The sequence below is a fragment of the Ceratocystis lukuohia genome, assembly GCF_044167205.1.
Source record: "Ceratocystis lukuohia strain C4212 chromosome Unknown Supercontig3_pilon, whole genome shotgun sequence".
NCBI lineage: Eukaryota > Fungi > Ascomycota > Sordariomycetes > Microascales > Ceratocystidaceae > Ceratocystis > Ceratocystis lukuohia.
In genome coordinates this window covers 602,165-628,174 of record NW_027263522.1, presented here as the reverse complement: position 1 = coordinate 628,174, position 26,010 = coordinate 602,165, and the positions used below count along the sequence as shown (strand labels likewise).

General features: G+C 48.7%; 6 protein-coding genes across 6 annotated transcripts; 5 read left to right on the top strand and 1 right to left on the bottom strand.

The window, feature by feature from the left end:
* Positions 1 to 928: 928 nt before the first annotated feature.
* HOO65_030168 (uncharacterized protein) lies at positions 929 to 2,122 on the top strand (the record flags this gene model as incomplete). Its single annotated transcript, XM_071000338.1, has 1 exon — positions 929 to 2,122. One exon carries the CDS (start codon positions 929 to 931, stop codon positions 2,120 to 2,122), a length of 1,194 nt encoding a protein of 397 aa, XP_070859847.1.
* Positions 2,123 to 2,371: 249 nt separating this feature from the next.
* Positions 2,372 to 3,571, bottom strand: HOO65_030167 (alcohol dehydrogenase; the record flags this gene model as incomplete). The annotated part of the gene is made up of 1 exon (XM_071000337.1): positions 2,372 to 3,571. One exon carries the CDS (start codon positions 3,569 to 3,571, stop codon positions 2,372 to 2,374), a length of 1,200 nt encoding a protein of 399 aa, XP_070859846.1.
* Positions 3,572 to 13,537: 9,966 nt separating this feature from the next.
* HOO65_030166 (isoamyl alcohol) lies at positions 13,538 to 16,216 on the top strand (the record flags this gene model as incomplete). Its single annotated transcript, XM_071000336.1, has 1 exon — positions 13,538 to 16,216. The coding sequence occupies one exon, from the start codon at positions 13,538 to 13,540 to the stop codon at positions 16,214 to 16,216; it is 2,679 nt and encodes an 892-aa protein (XP_070859845.1).
* A 3,363-nt stretch (positions 16,217 to 19,579) lies between these two features.
* On the top strand, positions 19,580 to 19,977 carry HOO65_030165 (uncharacterized protein; the record flags this gene model as incomplete). The annotated part of the gene is made up of 2 exons (XM_071002433.1): positions 19,580 to 19,706; positions 19,802 to 19,977. The coding sequence occupies 2 exons, from the start codon at positions 19,580 to 19,582 to the stop codon at positions 19,975 to 19,977; spliced, it is 303 nt and encodes a 100-aa protein (XP_070859844.1).
* Positions 19,978 to 21,347: 1,370 nt separating this feature from the next.
* On the top strand, positions 21,348 to 21,990 carry HOO65_030164 (membrane-associated progesterone receptor component 1; the record flags this gene model as incomplete). The annotated part of the gene is made up of 2 exons (XM_071002403.1): positions 21,348 to 21,415; positions 21,576 to 21,990. 2 exons carry the CDS (start codon positions 21,348 to 21,350, stop codon positions 21,988 to 21,990), a joined length of 483 nt encoding a protein of 160 aa, XP_070859843.1.
* A 1,146-nt stretch (positions 21,991 to 23,136) lies between these two features.
* HOO65_030163 (E3 ubiquitin-protein ligase MARCH5) lies at positions 23,137 to 24,951 on the top strand (the record flags this gene model as incomplete). The annotated part of the gene is made up of 2 exons (XM_071002068.1): positions 23,137 to 23,709; positions 23,803 to 24,951. The coding sequence occupies 2 exons, from the start codon at positions 23,137 to 23,139 to the stop codon at positions 24,949 to 24,951; spliced, it is 1,722 nt and encodes a 573-aa protein (XP_070859842.1).
* Between the last annotated feature and the right edge of the window lie 1,059 nt (positions 24,952 to 26,010).

The window sequence follows — 26,010 nt, the reverse complement described above, 5'->3', positions numbered from 1 at the left end:
CTTGACTTGCTAGACAATCCTTTTTTATCAGTTGTGGGCCACCAAGTACCTCCTAGTAACCTGATGTCGTCTTGCGTAAAGGAAGAGGGAGGGAGAGCTATCTGGGAGAGCTTCCAAGCCGCATTTAGTTGTCTTGGCAGTGTCCCTCCAGTGGCTTTAGTGGCTTCTTCAGCAGTCTAGTGGCCCCCAGTGGCCTCGGTTTTAGTAGAAGCCTCCCTCGCCACAACCACTGAATAACAACCACTTGGTTGCTGGTTAGCTTTGCCCTTGCAAGTTTTTTTCTCTCCTCCCCTCAATTGTGTGCGGCGTACTTGGTGCACCGCAACTAAAACGGAATCACTTGATCAGCTGGCTGTGCTTGCTGCACTTGTCTTCTCCTAGCCATTGCCTCGCTAAATGACTCTTGAGCAACCCTCAGACTACCCTACCGAGTGATGCAATCATGATCTGCTCTCCATTAGAATCATTAGTACTATAGTTGTACACATAGTACACGAAACGCAATACAGGCATCATCATGTCACCTCGTCTGTCTTAGCCACCCCACCTGCCCAAATTTGGCTGGCCCTATTCTCAGCTGTAAGCTATGTATGCACTGTATTTCTACATCAATGCTACAAACCTTTACTTGTCTCTGCCCTGACATGGGCCCACCGTATCTAGTTTTTAGTCGCTTTAAATCTTCTTGGCCTGGATTAGGAATATTTAACCGCAATTTACACGATCCCGCCGCTCACGTGATGTAGAAACTTGGGTCTCACGTGAGCGCCAACGACAATTCGTTTGGAGCAAATACGGTGAGGTCATCACATAGTCTTGCTTCGACGTCCACATCTCAGCCACCATCCTGCGGCTAGCCTTTTGTTCTTATTATCACCATCTACCATATATCACACGCCATAGGCAATCACAGAACCTCCCTCCAATAATGCGGTCTACAGCCTCACTTTCCAAAGTTTTCCCTTCCATCCATCAGCCCCTCCCACTCACCGTCCACCAATCGCATCGTCTACTCGATGCTCTGAAAGCCTCCTTCCGTGCCAACCTAGACCGTGAACATGGCCAACTTTCACAGCACCAAAAGGACAGCGCCGGCTCCGGCTCCACATCTACCGACTCCATTATAGACACTCAGTTCCGCCGGCCTACCGACGATCACGTCCGCGCCATTCTTTCCAATCCCGTCTTCAGGCAGCCCAGTGCCACGCTCAGCGAAACTACATCACCGAAAAAGCTTGGCCCTATGGAGGTATTTGACCGCGCTGTGGCCAAAGATATGATGAATTTCAAGGCTGCCTCTGGCTGTATGCGCGCCACATATATCGAAGTGTCCCAATCCAGCACCCCATGCATTTCGAGCGCATTAGCCTCAGCCGATGTCAGCCGTCGTATGATTCCATGGCTTCAATCTATTGGCGTTGAAAAGGACTTTAATTTTGTGCTAAACCCGCGCTTCACACCCATGCTTGTACGCTTCATTGTTGCGGAAAAGAACGACGCTATTATCTGGTCGTGGATCTCAAAGCTCATGGCTCACGACGAAATCACCGCTGCCAGTACCAAGGCGCGTGCACTACTGTCGTATCTAATCAAGGCCAAGGTCCAGCTAGGCACGACCGCCGGCTACAACCTCGACGATGCCTTTGCTAGCATACTGCAAGCTGATCAGCTCTTCCACGATCATGTCTATTACCAGCACGTGCTCTGGGCTCCATGGCGTTCGCTCTCGTGGAGTGCCACTGTCAACGCTTGGGAACGGCCGCGGCCATCGGAGAATATGTTTGATGACTATTTGCGTGTTCTTCAACGCTTCGCCACCCCGTCGCCAATTGATGAGGCTCATCTCTCTATCCACCACCCTACCCATCCTGAACACGAGAAGGCCGCTGCATTTCTTACAGGCTACGGTTTTGCCCAGAAGCAGAAACATTCGCTTGATGATTTGGAAAAAAGCTCCAAGGACCCGAACGCCGTGCGCGTCTTTCTAATGGCCATGGACACTGTCAGGCTGTTGACTCAGCTTGGAAAATCAAGCGAAGCTCGCAACATCCTTGAAAGTCTAGGTTTACAGAGTTTCGGCTTGAAAGGTTTCGGTGCGGATGAGGGTCCGAAGGCTGCGTAAACGGTAGATAGACGGCCAGACAAATAGTTGTAGTATAGCTAAGCTCTGGGAAACTGGGCGGCGCATATCGCAGTCTCTAGTTCCTAGGATATATGTTGGGGCGGGAGGATACCATCGTCGCTGGCACAACGGAACAGCATTAGGTTGCCCTCTGTGTCTTTTGGCATTTGCTAATGAATTACACGTCATCTAATTACATTATTTTTACATCAGCCCATGCTGACTCTTGGTTTTGGCTCTAGCCCATTCTTAAATGTCACTACCTACCCATAATAGCTCCGCTGATATCTCTTCATCACCGCGTCCGTCTCGTTTCCTATTCCTCTCAGCCTCTTCTGCCCTTTTCTGTGCTGTGACTGCCTTTGCATGCATATACCCCTTTTGTAGCACTGCCTCGGCCTCCATTCCCTTCCACATGCGCCCGTCAAGGTGGCGCAAACAAAGCTGTTGTCCATCCTTGGGGTAGTACAACCATGTAGCCCACTTGGCAAAGTCGCCAGCCTTCATCTGGTCGCGTGCACGATGGCCGATGGTGTCTTCAATGAAGGCTCCACGCGGCATGGCTAGTCGCGACGGGAAAACCCGCTGCTTGTAGTGCTCTGTGCTCGCAATGTGGGTTTTGTCGTGCCAGAAGAACATTGGTGTCAGGGAAACCCTTTCCCCAGCCATTGCCTTTCCCCTTTCCTCTGCTTCTTCTATAACCCCTTCTTCTTTTCCCACTGCCACTTGCGAATAATGTCCTTTCAGCTTTTCTGTCAACTGGCGTAGCATTGGATGCTTGACTGCCAACATGGATGCCGCATAGCCCACCATACGCACTGATGGCAAACACACATATCTGATGGGGGCATGTTCGCAAAGATGATTTGCATGCATGACCTGGACAATTTCATTCACTGGTATTGGCGCATCCAATGCCCAGTCGTGCTGTTGCACCCAGACATACGGTGTAGTTACACGACGAAGTGCTGAGCGCACGCCCAATCCGAAGCCCAACCGTTCTCTTGGCTCGATCAAGGTGACTCCAGCGGCCAGGTATTCCGTAATGTCAAGTGCAACACTCGTGTGTGCCTGCCCTGGCGAGCCGTATTCAGCAATATCGACAGAGATGTGTGGCGATAGAGTATTTCGGTCTAGCCCAGTGGAACAAAGACCATTGGGGCCCGGCCACTGACGCAGAAAAAGTGCCTTTATTTTGGCTTTGTACGTTTCATACGCAGCTGCTAGCTCAGGTGTAGCCTGGCCTTTCTTAAGGCGTAGCACGGGCGAGATACGTTCAAAGGTGTCAAGCACAACAATGATATTACATTGCAGCAGGATAGGGCAGTGAGTATGGAAGGAAGAAAGGATAGAGGCTACAAGGTCTGTAGAGGGAGTGGAGGGCGTAGGCGATGTTGTCAGGACTATGGTTAGGTTGGAAGAAATGCCAGGAACGTAGTGTGAGATCATGATGTACTAAAATTAGATGATGAAGTGATAATGATGAAGTGAAGCGGGTGAGGCCGAATAAAGTCCTTGATAACCTATCTTAGGGTTGACGAAAATTTAGAGCTGGGTGTGCTCGTAACCCTTAGCAAGACTAGAAGTTTGACTCAAAATTCAAGTGCAGGAATGGACCAGATCAAGCGACTCCGAGCTAGATGCAAAACACAGGTGACCCCTTGCAAAACCAAACCAATCGTCAAATTTTGGCATCTGAAGCGTTCGTTTGTCTGTATGTATCCATCCACACCTATCTACTGTTGTTTTACAGCAATCTGACGGCATACTCTAGATGAGAGCGGCTCCTGGGCAGTTGACAGTGAGAGAAATGCTTCGATTTCGAGCATCTACTGAGACTTTTCAGGGCCAAAAGGGTCTCTCTATGCAGTACAGGGCATCGTTTGGTCCCTGTGATTTCTGTATACGTGAAATTCATTCCAGATTTATCCAGTATAGCTCTGGGGCGCCTGCCGGTTTTCGGGATTGACTACCCGGTATTCCTGGTGTGCGACGACCGCGTGTAAGCTAGTCTAAATGGCTGGCAGCTTCCGGTACAGGTGGTAGACCCTGGCGGGGTATAGCAGTTTTGTCTTGCCCTATACATGGCTGTTGCCGCATCGTGCAATTCTTTTCTTTGTTTTTTTGCTGGTGGTCGGGAGTAGAGCTTCTTATCATGGACCTCTTCGACATCTCCTTCCGATCCTGCAAAAATTATTCCTGTCATACCTTCTCTTCCTTGTCCTTACCACTCATTCTCGCTCTCGTCCTCCCCTTTCTCGTAGTTGTTCGTCTGGTCTCAGGATTGAGCGCGTCAACCTGGGCTGCCTGTGTCGCGAAAGCTCCCCTGTGGTTTATGGTGGCAGTGATCTGACTCTCTGCATTGTCTTGAGGGGGTAGCCACCGTGGTGTCTAGACGGCTCGGCTCAGACTCTGGCTGTTGTATGTCCTGGATGAGCCTCAGGTTGCGGCGTAGCACGTTGGCGACATGACATGTCGTTTTCGTGTTTTCAAGGAGCTTGTCCGCAAACTTTTGGCTCCACGGCCTCGGCAGTGCCTTGCATGTCTACCAGTGACCTCGCTCTTTTGGTTGGCCACATGGTTTGCATCCGAGTGGACGGTTGTGTTCCCACAACTCGTGGTATTTGTCAAAGTGTCCATGGCCAGTTCTATCATTTTCCTTCTTTTTTGTTTCCTTTTTCGTTTGTATTATTTAACGTCTACCTGTTGGTTTTCTACAGCAATACGACGGTATGTTTTAGATGGGAACACTTCTCGGGAGGTCAGCAGTAGTAGGAGCGCGTAGATTTGAAGCATCTCCTATGAATTTTTAGGGTCCGGCAATACAGCCAAGAGGACTCTCTATCTAGCGTGGCCCGAGGACGTACCTGTCGGATATCTTGTCTTTTTAGTAAAGGGCAAGTACGTAAAAAAAAAAACCCAGTCTCAAAGGCTGCCGGCTGTCGGCACCGGGGAAGGCCCCGGCTAAGACCAGCCAATATCAACAGAGTTATGGCCGCGTCATCATGAGCTTACGAGTTATCAGCGTAATTGGTGTAGTGGTAACATTAATCGTTGCCATCCGGTAATGATTTCGATTAGCCCTGGGTTCGATTCCCAGATTACGCAATATGTTTTGGCATCCATCCTCACCATGATGATTTACACGATAGGGACAGCTTATGTCGTCTCAATAGACGTCACTTGATGTACAAACGTCGTTTAGGGTTTTTGGTAGAACCTATATCTGATTATGGACGATGCTTATTTTTTTTTTGCTGTCCTAGTCAGTCTTGTGTGATGCTCCCTGTATCATAATTTTCATCGTCCAGGGTAGTAAAAGTTAAATAGTACAATCAATCAATCAGGGTAGTAAAAGGAGCAAGGCTCAGTAAAAAAGAAGAAAAGTATTTTAATATACTGTTACCATGTACCTCTAACCAAACCGATGTCAAATCCCCACGCGCACTTTTCAATCAAGTAGGATGCACATTGGACGGGGCTCCGATTCAGTAAGGCTGTAATTATTGGGTAAGTGGAACTGTCCGTGACCTTACGCCAGTGGGGGCTCACACGGCGTTAAGATAAAGCAACAAACACTTGCTTTGCCAGACGATATTAATTTTCTTTGGCTGTTTGACACTTGAACTTCCTGGACCAAGGAGTGAAAAAGCACGTATAATGTTGTTGGTCAATTATTGGTTTTGAGAAACATTGTGTTGTCTGACAAGAATATAAACATGAATACTTTCTTTGTATTTGAATTGTTCGATCATCTCAACTTGCTATACGGTCACTCACTCACTCCACGTTAAGCTTTTTTTTCTCACTTATTCCAAGCATACTATCAAGTATACCGTTTTCACCATTTGGGCTATATCAGTGATTCTATTACACTTCAAGATACTGTAGGTAGTTGAAAAGCTCCGCCAAGTACAAGGCAAGCGGATTGTAACATACTCCATTTTCGCAGTTTGATTGGCTAAATATTTGCTGGGATTGGTTATAATAACCAAGGCGCAAATAGCGAACCTAGCACACGGCGGCTTTAAAATTGATTGTTTGTTGATTGTACTATTTAACGTCTACCTACAGCTATTTCACCGTAATACGACGGCCTTCCGGCCGGGAGCACCTCCCGGGCGGTCCGCAGTGACAGGAACGCATAGACTTCAACCTTCTCCTATGACTTTTTAGGGTCCAGCAATATAGCCAGGAGGGTCTCTGTATAGCGCGGCCCGAGGGCGTACCTGTCGGGTTCTAGGATTGGTTACCTGATATTTTTGGTTGGTGGAGGCCCCGTGTAAAAACTAGTCTAAAAGGCCCCCGGCTGTCGGCACGGGGGGTAGGCCCCGGCGGAGTACAGTGGTTTTGTCCTTCTATGCGTGGCTGCTGCAACACCTTTGGTTTTCCCATTTTCCACATCCCCCTTTCCCCACCGACAAAAACCCTAGACAAACCCTAAACCCAGAAGTGGAATCGACTCCCAACTTCCCCACAAACATTCGTTCCTCTGAAAAATCTGCTATGTGTCCTGAAGCCATGAAGATCATGGAGACAAGACAACAGATTCCAGTGCAGTCTGGGCATCCCGTCAAGCGACGAGAAAGTCAACCATACTGTGTGAGCATCCGAGGGCTCATGGTCTATCCTTCCACCGCCCTAGTGGCCGCTGCCTCATGCGGTGTGGATGTGACCTAAGGCAGCCCCCTTTCTAGTGACCTGCCACAGTCACCAGTCTGTCCGAGGACAGAGGAGCGCGAGAAAAAACAAAACATAAGAAAAAGGTGTGGACTGTGTGAACTCTCAAATACTCAGTCCTGAGCGTGAAGGTGAACTCCTTGAGTTGGAGTGGTGTTGTGGCGATGAGGAGTTGGCGATCGCGAAAGTTGTCGTGAAAAAGGGGGCGAGTCGACGACGAGATTGTTCCTCAAAGTTGGGCAAGAGCGGCCTCAAGGCTCCACAGCTCATTGTCTGAATCCATGACAGAGTCAAAGAAAAAGAAAAGAATGAAAGACGCTTATCAGTGTCATAGGCGTCGTCCTCTAGCAGCCCGGAAGAAGGGGAGGCGCCAGACCTCAAAGGTACCCCCCCGAGGGTTTTTTTTTGTTTGTTTGTTCTATTTAACGTCTACCTTACTGTTATTTCGCAGAAATACGACGGCATGTTCTGGACGGAAGGGGAGTTAGAAGATGTCGTCTTCCGACCCCTCTTCCGGGCAGTCAGCAGTTGCAGGTACTCGTCTTCATTGGAATAATCCTATGACTTTTTAGGGTCCGGCCATGCGGCCAGGAGTCTTCTCAGTTTAGACGTTGCCCAAGGGCTTCCCTGCTGGTTGGGTGGTTGTGTTTCCAGGGTTGGTTACCTGGTGTTTTGGCTTGCGGCGCCCTACCTATATAATAGTCTAGTCTAAAAGGCCAACGGCTATCTGCTTCGGGTGTATGCCCTGGCAGGGTACGTCGGTTTTGTCCTCTGTTTGGCGAAGTGGTTGTCGCATTTTCAACAATAGACCATGGGCCTCTGGAGAAAGGGTCCTTCCGAATCTCTTCGGGGTCCTTTCGACATCTCCTTCTGCTCTTGTCTTCTTTTTCATTTTTTTTTTTTTTTTTCCTTTTTTGACCCCTTCTCTCGCTTTCCTCCCTCTCTTCCTTGCTTCGCCGCCCCTTTCGATCCCCTGTCTCCTCCTTCTCCTCCTCTCGTCCTCACTGCGTGTAGCTGTGCTGTATGTGTGTGCGGGTTGCTTTGTTCACCTCCGCTGTAGGTGCTTCAGGTTCCGATGTAGCACGCTAGCAATGTACTTTGTTGCTTTTGTGTTTTTCAGTAGCTTGTCCGTAAACCTTTGGCTCCAAGGCCTTGGCAAAGTCCTGCACGTCCACATGTGCCCTCGTTCTTTGGGCTGGTTGCAGTGTGTGCACTTGCGTGGGCACTTGTGGTTGAAACGGTCGTGGTACTGGTCAAAGTCTCCATGTCCCGTCCTGGCAGCCAGGATGTGCCCCAGTTCTGTTCTGTCCAGGCCTTTATAGCCCGGCACGCGGAACGGGGGGTTGCATGGGATACCGTCAAGTGGGCGATATCCTTCCTGCTCCTTCCACCATTTCTCATACTCCTCACGCAGTTGGTTTCTCCTCCATCTTTGTGCCCCTGCCAGACTGGCGCGGGGCTCAAGGTTGGATCCGAGGCATCCAAGTTTGGCTTGTGCGTCGGCTTGTTCGTTTCCCTCCAGGCCTACATGTCCTGGGACCCAGAGCACTTGGACGCGTCCCCCGAGGGTTGTAAGAGGGAGAGTTGAAGACTCGTCATTATGTCTGAGCAGCAGCTGCAAAAGGAAAGAAGAAAAAAAAATTCAAGTCGAGGAAAAGAAGCTCAAAGAGCAGAGATGGACACATCTGCAAAAATTAATGCTCACTACCAGGGTCGAACTGGCGACCTTCGCATTACTTGATATTCGGGTATCGAATATTAGTACGACGCTCTAACCAACTGAGCTAAGCGAGCGAAGAGATTTGTGTTTCCTGCCAGATTCGGCCAAAGCAGTGACCAAAAAGGAAATGAGTTGCTTTTTTTTTTTTTTTTTTGTTTCATGGCGGCGTCGTAAAACTCTCCCTCTTACAACCCTCGGGGGGGTACCTTTGAGGTCTGGTGCCTCCCCTTCTTCCGGGCTGCTGGAGGACGACGTCTATGACACTGATAAGCGTCTTTCATTCTTTTCTTCTTCTTTGACTCTGTCATGGATCTTGACAATGAGCTGTGGAGCCTTGAGGCCGCACTTACCCAACTTTGAGGATAACCTCGTCGTCGACTCGCCCCCTTTTTCACGACAACTTTCGCGATCGCCAACCCCTCATCGCCGCAACACCACTCCAACTCAAGGAGTTCACCTTCACGCTCAGGACTGAATTTTGAGAGTTCACACAGTCCGCACCTTTTTTTTTTTTTTCTTTTGTTTTGTTTTCTTTCTTGCGCTCCTCTGTCCTCGGATAGACTGGTGACTGTGGCATGTCACTAGAAAGGGGGCTGTCTGGCGCCTCATCCACACGCGCAAGGCAGCGGCCACCAGAAAAGTGGAAGGATATATCACGAGCCCTCGGATGCTCACACAGTTTGGTTTTTTCTCTCTTTGGGGGGTTTTCCCAGGCTGCACTGGACGTCGCCGTCTTGCTCTCGTGATTTTCACGACTTCAGGAAGCGTGGCAGGTTTTTCAGAGGAACGAATGTTTGTGGGGAAGTTGGGGGTTAGCCCCACTACTTCTGCGCTTAGGGTATATCTGGGGATTTCCTTTTTTTTTTTTTTTTTTTCTTTTGTCTCTGACGACTACAGGTGGAAGACGAGTAACAAGCTTGCTTGGGAGCATACGAGCTTCTCTCGCCCAAAACCTGTGGTCAGCCCTGCAGAGGGTTAATTCTGTCCGGTAACCAATCCGGCGTCGTTTGATCTTAGTGATTCCAGTAGACGTTAAATAAATTCAAATTCAAATCAAATTCAAATGGCGGCGTCGTTTGATCTTAGTGATTCCAGTAGACGTTAAATATTCAAATCAAATCAAATGGATGGGAGCATACGTGCTTCTCTCGCCCAAAATCTGCGGTCACCCTTGCAGATGGTCAATTCGGCCCGGTAGCCAATCTAGCGTCGTTAGGTCTCTGTGATTCCCGTAGAAGTTAAATATATTCAAGTTCAAGAGCTCTGGTACCTCCCCTTCTTTTCTTCTACAGCTCTGCCATGGATTGAGCTCTCAGATACTCACACAGTCTTGTTTTCTCCCGTCTTTGAAGGGGTTGTCTTGGGTTGCATTGGACACTGCCGTCCTGTTTTTCGTGATCTCTCTATGAATTCTAGAAGAGCAGGGAAACCAACGCCTTGTGGGGAAGCTGGGGCTAGTTCCACTTATAGGGTTACGCTATGTACAGGGTCTCCTCTTTTTTGCCGTGATTCCGTGTACAAACAGCCATGGTATTTTTGTCAAAAATCAGTAGGCAGATGTTGGAAGGAACAAGCAGACCGCTTTCCTTTAATGATGTACGTGGGTAGCAAGCTTGTTGAGGAATATCCACTCCTCTTGTTGCAAATCCGTGGCCTTGCGCAGGGTTAACTATGTCCAGTTGTCAATCGGCTGGTGATTGATCTTGGTGATTGCGGTAGGCATTAAACACAATCATGTTCTATTTATTTTTCTCCTTAGCGTCATCCCGTCGTGATGCCTTGGAAAACCAGTATAGAACAAACCAATCCTTAGCGTCATATGATCGCAGTGTAACGTTAAATATATATATATATATATACATGTACAAATCCAAACTCAGTAGTTGCTTCATCTTGTAGGTTAATTAATATCGTATGTCTAATTTTAGTCATATTAAGCTCTTTTCTGTCCCTACGCCAATTCCCGATCCCTTCCTCTTGCCTTATTGTTTCGTAACAGTATGTCAAGACATTCCAGCTAAAGATCTCTAAAGGCTGCTGTGCCACCAAACTAACAAAGCATGCATATGCATGTATGATGATTACAAACCACTAGAGACTAGCGAAGGCTTGTTTTAGCTGTCGGATTATCATTAATGGCCCGGCCGATTATCCTACCTAGTCTTTACAAGAGCACAAGTCAAGACGCAATAGAGGCAAAATAGAGGCAAAGGCCGCCTTATGGGCCGGATGGTTTAGTCCGGTCGCAATATTGCGGGTCACGGGAGGGTCCTTTGTTGGTTGATATTATATCATATCAGGCCAGGGGCGGCAAGGCAAGCAAGCCCCCAAACAATACGTTATTGCGACGGAATTAGGAACTCTGAAAGCCGTCCATTCAAAAGCACATAGAAACAAGACGCAAGGGAAAAGGATGACACAGAGTCATTTTAAACGGGGAAGGGTAAGATCTCAATGTTACCCGCCAATAATCAAGACCGGGGGGTCTTGGGCCTTGGAGGCGGGTGTGCGTCTCTCACCTGCATCTCCCGTGTACTATAGAGGGCAAAAGGGATTGCACTGTTCGTGCTAGTGACTAGCATTAAGTACTACATATTGGATGGCCCTTATGTTATCTATGTAAAAAGGCTAACAAAACAACACATGACACGGTGCAGGGTAGTGGTGAAATAAATCAGATGGCAAAAGAGAGAAAGAGACACAAACAGACTTGAGGGAGCTAGTGTATGTGGCTCTGTAAATTTAGGCGTATGCAATCAATTGTTCTGTACTTGTCTTGTCCTTTCTTGGACCTGCAAAAGACCCTGCCTTTAACAGCTATATAGACTGCACTGAGACATAGAGAGCCAGTGCTTTTTTGTGTCTGTTTCTTTATTGTCTTCTTCTCTCACCCGATAACAGCTAATATTCCCTCTTCTCATCTTATCTCCTCCCAGCCTCTCCCCTCGTTACCTGTCTGCTGGTCTAACTTGCCGCATTTCCGGCTCAAAGAAGCTGGGGCCTTGTTTTCTTTTATGTCTACATTGCACCTTCTTTATTGTTTTTTTCTCCTTCTCCCTCTGCTTCTTCTCTCTCAGGTATTTTTGACTACTTGCGGAAGTCTATTGAGCCCATTAACAGACCTATTCTATAGCCAAGCCTTGGAAGAGCAACGAAGAATATGAAAAGAACAAAGGAACAAAAAGTGGACGGAGAAAAGAGGAGAAGACCAGAAGATGCGCGGGGGGGGGGGGGGACTCCTAGAGCGGGTGCAGCTTATTACAGGTTGCAGAGACAAGAAAGAAGGCTATGCCAGCTCCCGCCTTACACGATGGCGGCAAATATCATGTACAGGTGCGAGTCCAAGCTAAGCTAAGGTCTAGATGTGGCCTATAGCAGATAGCAAACGTAAATGGATGATGCAGTTCTCGGGAGGCGGTGGTTCGTAGACCGGAGGGATTTGATAAAGATGGTGAGAAGGCCTTTTTGTCAATGATGAGCGGTCTAGCGCATGGTGCCGAGAGGCAACAGTGCCAGGGCTACTCTAATCGTGCAATTATCTGTACTATCCATCACAGCACTAGTCGGAGCTGAGAGCTAGAGTGGAACCAAGGAGTTAAAGGATGTACTTGAGCGATCATGACCATTGGTATGATACATGCGGACATGCATGCGTGCGCGCGTGTATGCGCCGATTAGCCGTGGTGGCTGTAGGGTTGCGAGAGAACTTGGATATGATATGTCAGAAAGTTGGCGGCTAGTGTAGTGTGGCAGGACACATGTACCCACATGAATGTACATGCAGATATGCACAGCAGAGCGACAAAACATCATAAACATGGGCATATGCAGCGTTACATTTACGAGCACGTACACACATACATTGAACCAAACCACGAAACAAACTACAAAACAACCCATTGAACATACGCTAGGATTTGACAGTCTTCGGCTAATAACATATCGCCTAGAATAGACTAACATGAAAGATCAAAGAATCGTCTACTAGTTAGGACTTGGCGAAACAAAACAACGCTAACCTATATCGTTCCTGGGCTATTTATATAAGCCCATACTTAACAATAGAGCGGAACTTAAAGGCCTATCAGCGCACGCACCACTTACACGACTAGGGTTAGCCTTTACACACACAGTTAGCTAGCAATTCCTAGGTTTTCAAAAAAGACAAAGCCCTGGCACAGCGCCATGGCTCGTCAACACAAGCCAAGCAACAAGCATCTTGGTCAAAGGGACTCCACTACGGGTTCGGGAAAAACGGCAAAGGCTATTTTTGGTAGTGCAGATAATAGGTGGTAGCGGATTTCGTGCTTGTGCTTATCGAGGGATGCTGGTGAGAAGCAGAGAAGGAGGGAAGGTCAAGCCCATTGGTGATCTTTGGGGGCGTCGTTTTTTTCTTGCTGAATCAAAAACAGGCTGACGGGGAGGGGAGAGGGAGGGGGGAAGAGAGGAAAGGCAAGACAGATTGGGAGAGAAATGCAATAGTGATGGCCCGTCAGCGTCAGAGACTCAGTGTAGGCTGGAGGTGCGATATTAACAAAAGAGAAGACACAGTCCACAGCTTCCTGGATTCTCTCCTTCTCTCAGCTCGAGTCTTCTCTTTTCTTCGCCTTTTCTTTTTTTTCTCCTTTTTGCTCCCTCTATTTTCTTATCCTTCTTTTTACTCCGGCCCCTCTTGTTCTGTCTTCCGAACGAAGTTGGATAAAGGCCCTTTATGACGCCGCCGACCTGGAACCTCTTCCTTTCCCCTTTTCTTCTCCCTTCTCCCTTCTGTTATTTTTTTTCCTTCATCCCATTTTTTCTATCAGAAACTTTAATATAAGTTCTAGCCACTCCCTTCCGTGCGATTTGTCCCGTGCTACGCCAGATCATATAACAAGACACTTCTCGCTCCTTCCAGTGTCTGTCTCTCTGGTTCTGGTTCTGCCTCTGCTTTCTGTTCTCTCATTAAAGCGTCTGGTTTTTTTGGATTCTCCTCCCTTATCTCCGCCGGCCTCTTCGTCCCTCCCATATCTGTCATGCCTACCCTTCGTAGGCTTGTCTTAGCCGCATTAGGCCTACCTTTGGGCCTGGTGGGCGCTGTGCCCATGCCATACCCCGAAGATGACATCAGCCCTGGCCTACCATCCATTGATGGGCCAGCTCTGGGTCTTGTCCCAGATGTAGCTAGCAACTTACCGCCGCCAAGTTTCAGCAACCACATCGACAACCCCACCACTACAGACGCTCCGGAAGTCGACGATGACTTCCTTGATCTAGGCCGCCAGCACACGTACCTCACTACTACAACGACCTTTATGCGATCGTCTTCGTCCGTCTCGCAAGTCGTCATTGAGCCGACTGATGTAGCCGAAAGTGTTGTTAACAATTACATCCCAAAGAATGCCGAAACTTCTCCCGATGCTATGACTCCTAGTGAAAACGTCAAGGTCCTGTATGCATCACTCGACGCGGAAGATCAAGGGGAGATTGAAGCAGCTCTCGTGATGGGGAAACCAACTATTGTGCTTGAGGCTGTTGAGGGTGTTGACCGTGTTAGCTGCGACTCCGAGCACATGTATGTGACCTTTAAAAACTGGCAAATGTATAAAAAGGTGCTTGAAAAGTGGGAAGACGAGCGCGATTTGGTCATCATCTCAAACCATGGCGGTCAATGCGACGAGGACAACCAACGTGGATTCTATGAGGTTATGGGCATCACAGGAAAACCCATGTTGTCTACCGTCCAGATCTTGGCGTACAAAGTCCAGATTTCAGAGGTCGTACGTTCCTTCGCTATGGACTTTGAATCTGTGCCTGCCGGTGAAATTCGCCGTCGTTTTGTCGCCTGGAAAGGAGATGTCTGGTCCGCTGTTGCAGACGATGCCATCGAGCCATCTAGGAAATTGGCGTCAATGGCCATCACCAAGGCCCTAGATCTGGAGAACACACTATACGAAGATGAGGGCTACATCAATATTGTCGCCAACGAAGCCCACTTTTCCACTAGCATTACTTTTTCCGGCAAGCTATCGTACAGCTTTTTGACGCTTAAGCTAGAGCAACTTTATATGGACATTGACGTGTCCTTTGATGCCAGACTGGACTTGAAGGCCGAAGTTTACCGCCAGTATACCTACATGATGGAGTACTCGCCAGCTGAGTTGTTTTTCTCCATGGTCAACGTCCCTGGAATTTTGGAGATTGGCCCCGGTGTGCGCTTCTCTATCGGGACTGAGGTCAAGACGGGAGCTGCCGTCAACATGACAACGGACTTGGCATTCAAAGTGCCTGAAGGCAAGATCCACCTCGATTTCCTAAACCGGGATAAAACCTATGCCACAGGGTGGTCCAAGCCCGAGTACCACTCTTCGTCTAGCATCTCGGATCGACTCAATGCCGAGCTTACTCCCAGCGTAGAGCTCGCCATCGAGCTGAGTGCCAACCTATTTTATGGCCTTATCAACCTGTCAACCGGTATTAAGATCACACCACAAATTGTTAACAGCTTCGAAGTGCTCTCATCGCCCGAGGAGCTAGATGATATTAAAAGGATCAAGGGCGGAGTAGCCACCCCGTCTACCAAGGGCGTTGTGCCGTATAGGAACAGCAAGAAGCCTAATAAGCTGCGCAAGACTAAGAGCAGCACGAGAGGACGCCGCGCCAAAGCCAAAAACCGCAAACCGTCAACCGTCAATGCCATGGTGCCACACAACGCCGATGGGTCAGTTGTCAAGGCACCCCAGCCCTTATACGACTGTGGTGCCGATCTATCCAACGGTGTCGCACTCAAGACCAGCCTCGTCTTTCAGATGGTTGCTCACATAGCTAATCTGTGGGCCGTTGATATTTTGCAGATGGAGCGCCCAATGATTGAACGCTGCTGGTCAATGCCGGTTTTTCAAGTGACAAAGAGCAACGGCTTCGACATGTTTGAGGACGATGTAGAGGAACTGAAGAAAATCGCACAGGCTGGCAAAGGCGACGACTTGTTCAGCGCTCTAGATGATGATATATACGAGCCGAAGAAACCCGCAAAGGGCGGCAAAGGCGACGACCTGTTCAGCGCTCTGGATGCCGATTTATACGAGTTCAAGAAACCCACAAAGGGTGGCAAAGGCGACGACTTGTTCAGTGTTATGGACGATGACTTCGACAGCGAGACGGACAGCGACATGGACGATGATCTAGACGACAATCTGTACGACGACGCAGACGGTCTAGAGAAAGGCGAAAAGACCAGCAAAAACAACATGTTCCATCTCCTAGACGGTCTTCGTGAGGGCAATATCGACAAGCTAAAGAAGGGCGGAAAGTCTGGTAAATACAAAAACCTGCCTAGCGATCTAGACGCCCTAACGAAAGGAGGAAAAGCTGGCAAAGACGATATGCTCGGCAGTCCAGACAATGTCCCAGACAATATCCCAGACAATATCCCAGACAATGGCGAGCTGGATGATGAAATGTTCGATGCTTTGGATGGCGCAGATCTGGGCGATGAGATGTTTGATTCTTCAGATGAAGCACTAGACGACGAGATGTTTGATTCTCCAGACGAAGACCTAGACGAGGAGATGTTTGATTCTTCGGATGAAGAACTGGACGAAGAGATGTTTGATTCTTCAGATGAAGCACTAGACGACGAGATGTTTGATTCTTCAGATGAAGAACTAGACGAAGATATGTTCGATGCCGGTTCAGTCCCAGCCTCCTGGTAGTCGAAACAAAAGAGGTCTCTCGAAAAGTATGAAAGAAGAGCAACATCAAACAAAAGGAGCCAAGATCGAGGACTAGCGCTTCTCAAAGTGCTCAGTTGAACGAGCTCTTGTTCTACTAGGCCTGCCTGCGCCTGATTTAGTGGATCTAGGAGCCGCTTATGTAAGGCCATCGTCATCCGTCACGTCAGCTGTCATCTCATCTTTTTGACCAATCCCATTTCTTGCATCTCTTGGGTGCCTTCTTCAGCCCCATTCAGCCACAGTTGACAGCTGCCATTCACACATTTGGCCCTGTTTTCCTTGGCTCTTGTATTCTATTCACTCAGTGCAAGCAGCCACCTCTGTATCTTGTTTATTGTTTTCCCTTTTCCGTGTTTTCTTTTCTTTTTCTTTTTTTTTTTCAGTCCTGAATTCTTTTCTTGTCTCATCTTTCCCTTTCCCCTTTTTTTTTTTAATGATTTCTTAGAGAACTGTCTATCTTTTTTCTCTTTCACTGGCAGGTTCACACGCACACAGCATGTTTAGCTATATCACGATATATTTTGGAGTATAAGGCCGGGGGCATCTGTCAGTTTTTTCTTCATTTTTCTTCATTCTTGTTTTGTCTCTTGCCTCTTGCACTAGCGTTCATTGTACCAATTCTTTTTACATCTCATTTTCTACGCCAGCAAGTCGATATATAGATGCATTATACCAAAAGTTTCCATTCCCCTCAAAAGCCGCTCTTCTAGTGTCTGCCCTAATGTATTTCCTAACTCCGTCCAAGTCCTGTTCATGTTGCAAGGCTCATCATTAAAAGCGGGTCTTGCCGTAAAAGAACCGACCAACGGGGAAGCCCCGGGGGCTTTGTGGGGCGGGTGCCGTTGAAAAAAGATGATATGGTTTGATAAGGAACTGCTTATCTCAACGTGACGCAAATGTGGGACCTTACGAATTCAGGGTTAGAGTAGGAGCGTGATTTTGAGCTAGGGTTGGGTACATGGAGGGCTTTATACCGACGCTAGCCTGTCTTGACCCGGCCAGAGTGACCCCCTAGCAAAGTGGTGCGTTCCTGGCGTTTCGATCTAAACGGTACTAATGTTCTTAACGCTAACAAAAAACGACTGAGAAAATTCGTGTCGTGATCCTAAGTCTAGCGCAGAATACATGCAAATTTCTAGATGGAACTTTTTAGTACGCAACCGTCAATATATGTACTCATGTACCCATGTACATAATGCTACAATGTTGGTAGACGCTCATCCGTCATCAAAATATGTAAGCGGACGGTAGCTCAACGATGGGCCCGCTTTCACCCACCCCCTGCTATGAAAGTTTATATTGGAAATCATACGTTGATGGCTGGCTCGTTACCTGACGATGACGTTGTTTATTGTTGTTACTGACAATAGAAAATCTTGGCACTAGGAGCAGGGGAGAAGAAGGGGTAACAGAAAAACAACACCAAAAATAAAAGGCCTGTGTTTTATACAACATCAATGGCATATTGTGAGGCCTGCAGATATGGTTAGTGCAAAGTCACGGATGTAGATACAGATACAGATGTCGCCATCATATAATCAATGCCCTTCCACTCTGATTCTTCTGCGGGGTCGTGCTGATCTGTATGTGTGGCTGTGAAGTACTGTTGCCTAAACACAAGAGCACTTTATGTTGTAATGCAGCCAAACTAGGATGGCAAGTTAGAAAGGGGTAAAAAAAAAAAAAAAAAGAAAGACAAAAAAGACGGAGAAGACGAAAAAAAACGGAAAAAGACAGAAAAAACAACATGAACTAAGCAGGCCACAAAGCTTGACTCTGGTGTGTTGGTCAAGCAGTAGACAGAGCCAAATACAAGACATGTCGGCCGCATCACACCACAGAACCCCACAATGGGGGGCAAAACAGGCCACCTTGTACCGGCTTGAGACTCCAGAATTTGGGGTCAAGGCAAATAAGCGCAGTGAAATGACAAAGGACGGCATGAGGGGCAATACTTCATCTGCCTCTTCGCCTTCGTCTCTTTTTATTTATCCTCCGTCTGTTGTGTCCTTTGCAAGTAAAAGATCACGTTTTCCAAAGGCTATCTAATGTATATCTATGTATGGAAGCTCTAGCCGCCTCGCTTCGTTTGGATCTAAGCTAGCTTTTCCTTGAAAGGCCCAGCGATGAAACACCTAGGACCAGCCACTCTTGAGCAGTGAACAAGCAAACCCAAACTATATGGATTAGAAAGCTGTTATTGGAAAATCCTCTGGCAGAGGCTCCATCTAGTAGGGACAGCCAGAAGCTGAGAGAAGCCCTCTTCTCAAGAGACGCACCTCCTTCTCTTCACGAACAATGCCGATTCCCGGGTTGGGAAGGAACAAATGTAGAAAAATATATAAAAATAAAACGAGGCAAGAGCATGAGAATGAGAATATGCAGTGTATCTCCACTTTTATGCCTGCTTTGTCTGTTGTTGTGTGAGGATACTTTTAGTTTCCTGCCTCAATTATCAAACAGGCAGGAAGCAAGACAGAAGTTACCTATGTATGCATGGGACAGTGATGGGCTCTTTCCTCCTGTAAAAGGTCTCCACATAAAGATCTGGGAGGGGAAAAGGGATCCACCTGTAGGCCGCAGACAAGCCGATCCACTTTTCCTTTCTGGGGCCTCCCCAGCTTGGGGCCCTTGCTTAGACCCGTTGCTGCTGGCCTTTTGCCGGGCTAAACGGCTTGCACTTGCAAGTTAGGAAGGAGCAAGTCTCTGCTTTGTCGATGATGTAACTGGACTTTAGGACCGAGCTAGTGAAGGGGCAGAGAAGGACGGGGAAAACGCCGATTTCCTGGGGCTGGGCTTGGTTATAAAAGCGCCACGGGCGCCCGATTTGAAGAGAGGAGTTGCATTGACATAACTAGAACTGCTCGACTACTTACTTCTTGTATTCCCATTTTCATTTTCTGTCCCCAAATCTTTCTCCTTGCTACCCTTTCGAGAACCATCTACAAAGCTTCACTTCATCTCGTCTTTTGTATCTAAACTACGAAATACAAGGTGAAAATAGCAAGTACCAAGTACTTCGTGCCACATACCACGTACCATTATACTACTACGTTACCACTGTACCTTCTCCAGAGACTTCTTTCCTTGCTCCAAGCGCCAAGACGCAAACAAACAGCAACTGCCATACTTCAATTTTCCGTGCCTGCCCACTTCTGGCTCTCCAAAAAATAGAGCTTTACATCACACCACTCGATCACTTACTCTTCCTTGTGCTTTCCCCATCAATATCCGAGTGCCTAGTCGGACCTTATTTCCCCTATCCGCTTTGGATCGTTTATTTATTTCTTCTTTTTCTTTTCCCTTCTTTCTTTTTTCTCTTCAAATTCTCCTACCTTTGCAATGGCTCCCTCTCCGCGCAACTTTTCTACCGCCTCGCGTGCCTACCCTTCGTTTTTCCCCATGTTGAACACTGCTCCCAAAATTTCTAGAAAGGTCTTGACGCCTGTCGCCATTGTCCTCGCTGCTGGTAGGTCTCATACTACTTGACTATTTGTTTTTTCTTTGTAAAGCAAAAACAAATCTCCCGCTGGTCCTCGTTAACATTTATTCCCCCGTTATTAGGTGTCGTCGCGAAACAGTACACCGACAACGCTGCTGAGCGCCAGGCTCGACTGGATCTCCAAGACGCCGAGATGCGCGCACATAATGCTCAATGGCTGGATGCCTACGGCGACCGTTCTGATCTGGCATCACTAGAGAAGGCCATGATGGCGTACTCTAAGCGCGAGCAAAAATAAGAAGTTGAGACTCCCATGTACGGCCTCGATCTCAGGAAGACGAAGCCATCATTCCTCCATGCTATATTCTCACTCGCACCATGAACCGACCCCAGCTTTTCCGTTTTGAAAGAGGCCAACGTTCCTGCCTGCCTGTCTTTCTCTCTTTTCCCTTGTCTTCCCCCTCGTTTTAGAGCGGCTACACGCATCCCCCCAGCTTCTCCAATTTTTCTTTCCATTTCCCTCCTTAGAGGGAAGGCTTAGACGCCCTCACATGTCTCACGCTGTTCACTCCTAGGAGGCTCCCAAGCTGGCTGGGCTTGCTTTGCCTTTTTCACCATTTCATCCTCGGCAATGTTGCGCTATTACCGAGTGGCTCAATTATCGTGCCTACCATTTACAAGACAAGGTCACGTCAGACAGGGGTAAGGAAAAATGATGACCCACTGCTTGTCATTTTCGCGGTGCCTTCCTTGAACGCTTGAAATCTGGGGAATAGCCAATTTGCTGGCAAGCTCCACCTTGGCTTCACAATTTTGACCTGCAAACAACCTACGTCACCAATTTTGTTGCTGTTGCGATATAGCCTGCAAGGCCTTCCATTCTTCTTGTCCTAGAGATTGGCCCCCCCCCCCGCCTTTTTTTCCTTCTTTTCCCTTTTGTTTCTTTTGTTTCTTTTGTTTTTCTATCTTGGAGCAACTGTACCGCACCCAGAGCAACTACCCAGACAAACTCCTTTTTGTATCGAACTTTTGAGACTCTTGGTCTTCATCCTATGCTGTATTCAACATTTGGCCGCGCCAAACTACAAGGTTGACTTGTTATGCTATTGCCTTTTTTGGTATTTTTTTTCCTTTTTTTTGATTGAATAGCGGGAGGACTCTTTATTTATGCTTTCTGGCAATCCCATACCCCATAGACGGAAATATATGCATTACAACAAATATAACAAAGCTGCAACTTGACGTGTGACTAAAAGTACAAGCAAAACCACTTGGGTTCAGAAAGCGAGTGTCAGTATGAAGCTAAAGAGACTCGGCAGAATGTTATGACGACAGTTCAGGAGTAAACTCATTCCGTTGCATTGCAGCCTTGCCAGGTAGAAAATAGCTCTGACAATCTCAAGTCCTGGCCACATTATGGGCCTTGCGCTGACGCTTCAGGAATGCAACCCCACTTTTGGGTTAGCCTGAGGTGGGGTCAGTGCGGCATCTTTTGGTTGCCACCTGAGTGCCACCCGTCAGAACGCCTCTCAGCTGTCAGTCTCAAACGCAAGCCTGGGATTCTGTCCTTATCGTGCTAAGCCTGATTCAAGCTTAACAAAGCTTCACCTTCAAATATACCCTTTTCGTTTTTGCTAAAGCTTAAAAGCATTTAATATACACGTCGCTATGGACCACGTTGTGCAAACAGTTGTTAATGAAGCCTCGAAGGCTGCAGCGGCAGCTGATCAGGAACAGTACGCACCACACATCTTGGTTCCCCTCCCTTGACTTACTAGACCCTAACCTGTTTCCCCCCGGCTAACCCCATATTCCCGTCCGTAACAGATGGCTCATATTTGGCTTCTTGACGCCCGTGAATACGATCTTGGTGACATTCATCCTATTCTGCATTAGCGGCTGGATCTTCGCGCCCGACTTCCCGAAGCCACAGCGGCCCAAGCCGGCACGCGTGTTCGAGATTTTCACTCCGCGCACGTTGCGGCCGTACGTCGGCGGCGGGCCCGGCCAGCCCATCTATCTGGCCGTTCGTGGTCGCGTGTTCGACGTCAGTGCGCGACCTGAGTTCTACGGGCCCGAGGGCTCGTACGCCAACTTCGCTGGCCGTGACGCGTCACGCGGCCTTGCCTGTGGTAGCTTCGACGAGGATATGCTGACGATGGATTTGGACGCGCCACTGGATCCGCTAGACAAACTGACGGAAGAGCAGCTGGAGGCTTTGGCAGGATGGGAGGAGAGCTTCAGGGCCAAGTACACAGTTATTGGAAAGCTGGTGAGCCAGGCAGACTTTGACAAGATGGAGAAGAAGTAAAAGTCGATCAAGGGACTTGAGATAGGTGCAGTAACGGTATAGACAGAGGATAAATGGTCGGCGTTAGATTCATACTATATCAGACGGCTATTTCCGATTGGTTGTGCTTGTGTTGTATAACTACTGTTATGGGCTTGCTATTCACTGTTCAGCCGTGACATCATGCGGGGCCCAATAGGCGCACGGGTACCCGTGGTTTTAAAAGTCACACGGGACCTGTGGGACTTGCGTAATATTTCACTTTAGGCACAGCTCACACATCACAATAATCAAGTACAGTACTGTGATCAATTAGACATCCAAGTTGTATTATTAAACAGTAATAGATTCTATTGCGAGTTGGCGATAATGCATAAGTTTATCTACTGCTGTTCTTCGATATCCTTATCGAGAGACCGTTTTGATATTATTGAGAACAGGCAGTGGGTACCTCCTCGAGTAGTAATCTTCCATGGCCAGTTCTTCAAAGCATCAGGAGGCTTACATGCTCTATCACAGGTGTATGTAACTGTCAATCGGCCGGATTTTCTTCCTAGTAGATCTCCTCATGACAAAGGCATGACAATGATCTAGTGTATAAGCAGGTGGGAGATAATCGTCAGGGAACAAAGCTACGACTTCAATCCAGGCTTGTTCCATTATTGCGTTACCTACTTCTCCATGGTGAAAGAGCGTTATTGCTGCGATTTTACGCGTCGTGTTGGTGCCGAAAGTGGAAGTTTGCGCAAGTCCCACAGGTCCCGTGTGATTTTAAAACCACGGGTACCCGTGCGCCTATTGGGCCCCACATCATGCGATTTGCTTAGTCAGCTATCAAAATTTATCTTATCGTAACCAATCACAGCCTAGCAGGCGGCCCCCCAGCTTGGGGCATCGCTTGATCTTGTTTCTAGTGTAAGAGAAAACAGCCTTTTCGCTGCTAGCTGCAAACTTGACTTGACTCCATCAAGGCTTTATCAAGACTATCTTTGCTGTAGGATTATTGCCTGGCTCTTAAACGTGCCGCCGCATGACTCGGCTATCGGCTTTTATCATTTCTATCCATCCCCAACGCAAAAGACCACCTTCTTTGTCTGTCTTCCTTGACTCTCCCTCTGACTCCTTTCGAACCTGACGATCGATCACCTCCCTTCTGCTCCCTCGATAATGGCCTCTGAGCTGCCCCTCCAGCCTGCCACCGACCCTTCTGCCACCGCCGATGCTGGCGACTCGACCCCGCGATGCTTCATCTGCTTGATGGACGAAGATGATGATGTGCCGCGCCCACCGGATTCGGCCTCGGCCTGGGTATACCCGTCGCCGTGCTCTCTTGCCGCCCACCAGGACTGCATCATGGCATGGGTGCAAGACTGCGAGCGCGAAGGTCGTGCGCTTCAGTGCCCCGTGTGCAAAGAAGCTATCAGTGTTGATCAGCCATGGGACCCGGTGTTATCTGTCGCTGCAGCGTGCACCTCGCGTGCACGTACTCTAGCACCTAGCATATTAGCGGGCATGGTAGGCAGTGGCACTCTAGCGAGTATGGGCATATACGGAGCTGCGGCAATGACCGTGTTTGCGGGCCGTGGTGCCCCATTTCGATTTGTACATGTGGTGGATGGTGGGCAGGCACATTTGAGTTTGGCACGATTAGCGGTACTGCCGTTGATTGGGCCGGCACTAGTCATGGGGTATTCGTTTGGGCTGGTGACAGTGCCGATAAGCTTGCCAATGTTTGGCGTGGTAAGTGTAGTAGCGCAGAAGCAGCGTCCTTGTTATCATTATACTATTCGCGTCTATGGTCTTATATTTCTAATGCTCCTCCTCTCTGCTTAGTACGGCTCATATCTCCTGGGCAATGACCCCGGCGCCTTTAGTTGGCCCCCCTCTCCCCAAGCTGCCATGGTGTTTTTCCCTTATCTCCAAGCCATATATCGTGCAATCTATCGCGAACTCTTTCACGACTGGGAAAAGCAGCTTGATGAGAAGATTTCCGGTCTTCCCGAGGCTCTTATCGACGATCCCCCAGTGGCAGCTGTCGTAGCCGAGCCGCCAGTCCCCCAAGCGCACGAAGACCAACCACAAGAGCCTGGCCAGAATGCCGAGGATGCTCAAGACCAAGCACAGGATGGGAATCGGGGCGGGGTGTTTGCTTTTTTCCGTGAGGCTATGGAAATATTCAACGCCAACTATGATCTTGAGGTGGTTGTTGAGGAGGGCATCATTGATGACAATGCTCCGCTAGTCGATGCCGAGATCAACGTTAACGGCGTTGGTGTTGGATGGCAGATTCCTGGACTTGGAGCGAATGAGCGGCCAATGCCCTTGCCGGCTATGGCGGGAAATCCTGCTCGACTGGCTGCGCCGCTTGAGGACCCATGGGCAGATGCTGGCCAAGCCTTGGCCGTTGCCCATAATGAGGCGCCAGCTGCTGTCCCTGTGCCAGCTATGGCTCCTGTGCCCGACGTGGTCCCGGCAGCTCCCATTGTAGAGCCTATAGCTGACTTTGTTCCAGCTCCAGCTCAAGCTCCGGCCCCGGCCCCGGCCCCGGCCCCAGCCCAGGCACTAGCCCCAGCTCCGGCTCCAGTACCTGCACCTGCACCAGCAGCCGATCCACCAGCACTACCGCAACGAGGAATCCGCGCATCTCTTAGCGACATCTGCCTCAACGTTGTCACAGCCCTGCTAATGCCCGGGATCTCCTTTACAGCCGGCGAGGTTCTGCGGCTTCTACTTCCACGGCGGTTTACAATGATGCCACGCGTGCCATCTTGGACTGGGCCGCGCTATGAGCAAACAGGTTTTCTGCAGACGCAATGGGGCCGTAGTCTGGCTGGCGGCTGCCTGTATATCGTGCTGCGTGATGCTGTGCGACTCTACGTCAAGTATCGCCAGAGCTTGTTGCAGGGGCATCGCCGGGTGCGGAATGTCAAGAGAGGGCAGCCGGGGGCTCCGGTAGTGGTGCCAGTGCGCCAGGGGCCGTAAATTCTAAGGAGAAGCTGAGGAGTCGGTTGGAGATACCCTTTTATTTTTTATTTTCGTCAAGTATTCCTTTTCTTAGGTGTGTAGGCCCGCTCTTTTGGCTGGATTCATGCAGTGCATTTTCTAAGGATAATGCTACATGCACACATATACATACATACATAGGTAACATAGGTAACATATGCATACATACACACACACATACACATACATACATACATACACCATCTGTGGTTTCTTCTGGTAGCTACACGCAATCCAGTGAAGCCCTGATGCAATTCATTGTTTGAACTAATTCAGCAACTTCAACCGCTTTACATCGCCACCTATCGCTGACTGCCTCATGCATATGCGTATATCGGGTCTGCATGTCTATTCCTGTATCAGGGGGGGGGGAGCATTGCGCACATATGAGCAAGTTAAGCTAACCACTACTCAAAAAACCACTGCATTCTTCCTCCACCAACGTGCGTTTCTATAGGCCCTTGCCCTAGACATACATATAATAATAGTGTGTTGGGTGCTATAGGTTCTACCTGTAGAGAAAGGGAGCAGAGGCCAGCCCGCCAACATTCACTTCTTCCCTTTCTCTAGCTCTCCTTTATTCTTTTTTTCTGGTTGACTCCAGCATAATGGGGCCGCGTCGATTGAGACGAAAATGTTTATTTGGGGTGGTCCTGGCACGATGTTAGTGTGTAGAACAGTGGAGGGCAGGTTGTGGGTGATAGGGAGGCCTAAGCACATACGGGACAGCCAGCGCAGCCACACGCATCGCCACACGTGCAGCCACCTTGCTCACACAGGTTCACGAGGGCAGGCATATTGAGAGGGTTGAGGCGGAATAGGGCGGAGAAGAGTAGCCGGAGAAGAATAGCCGAGTCGAAGGACGGGCGAGGCTAGTATGCAGTAATAAGAGTGCAGAGCAATGAGCTGGCAGTAGAGAGAAGAAAAAGAGAGAGAGAGAGAGAGAGGACTGTTGGCGCAAACACTAGGCTACCCTCAAGCAGCGGTACTGTTGCCCTTTTTATACCCGCCGAGGATTCAGATTCCCCCGTGTCTTCC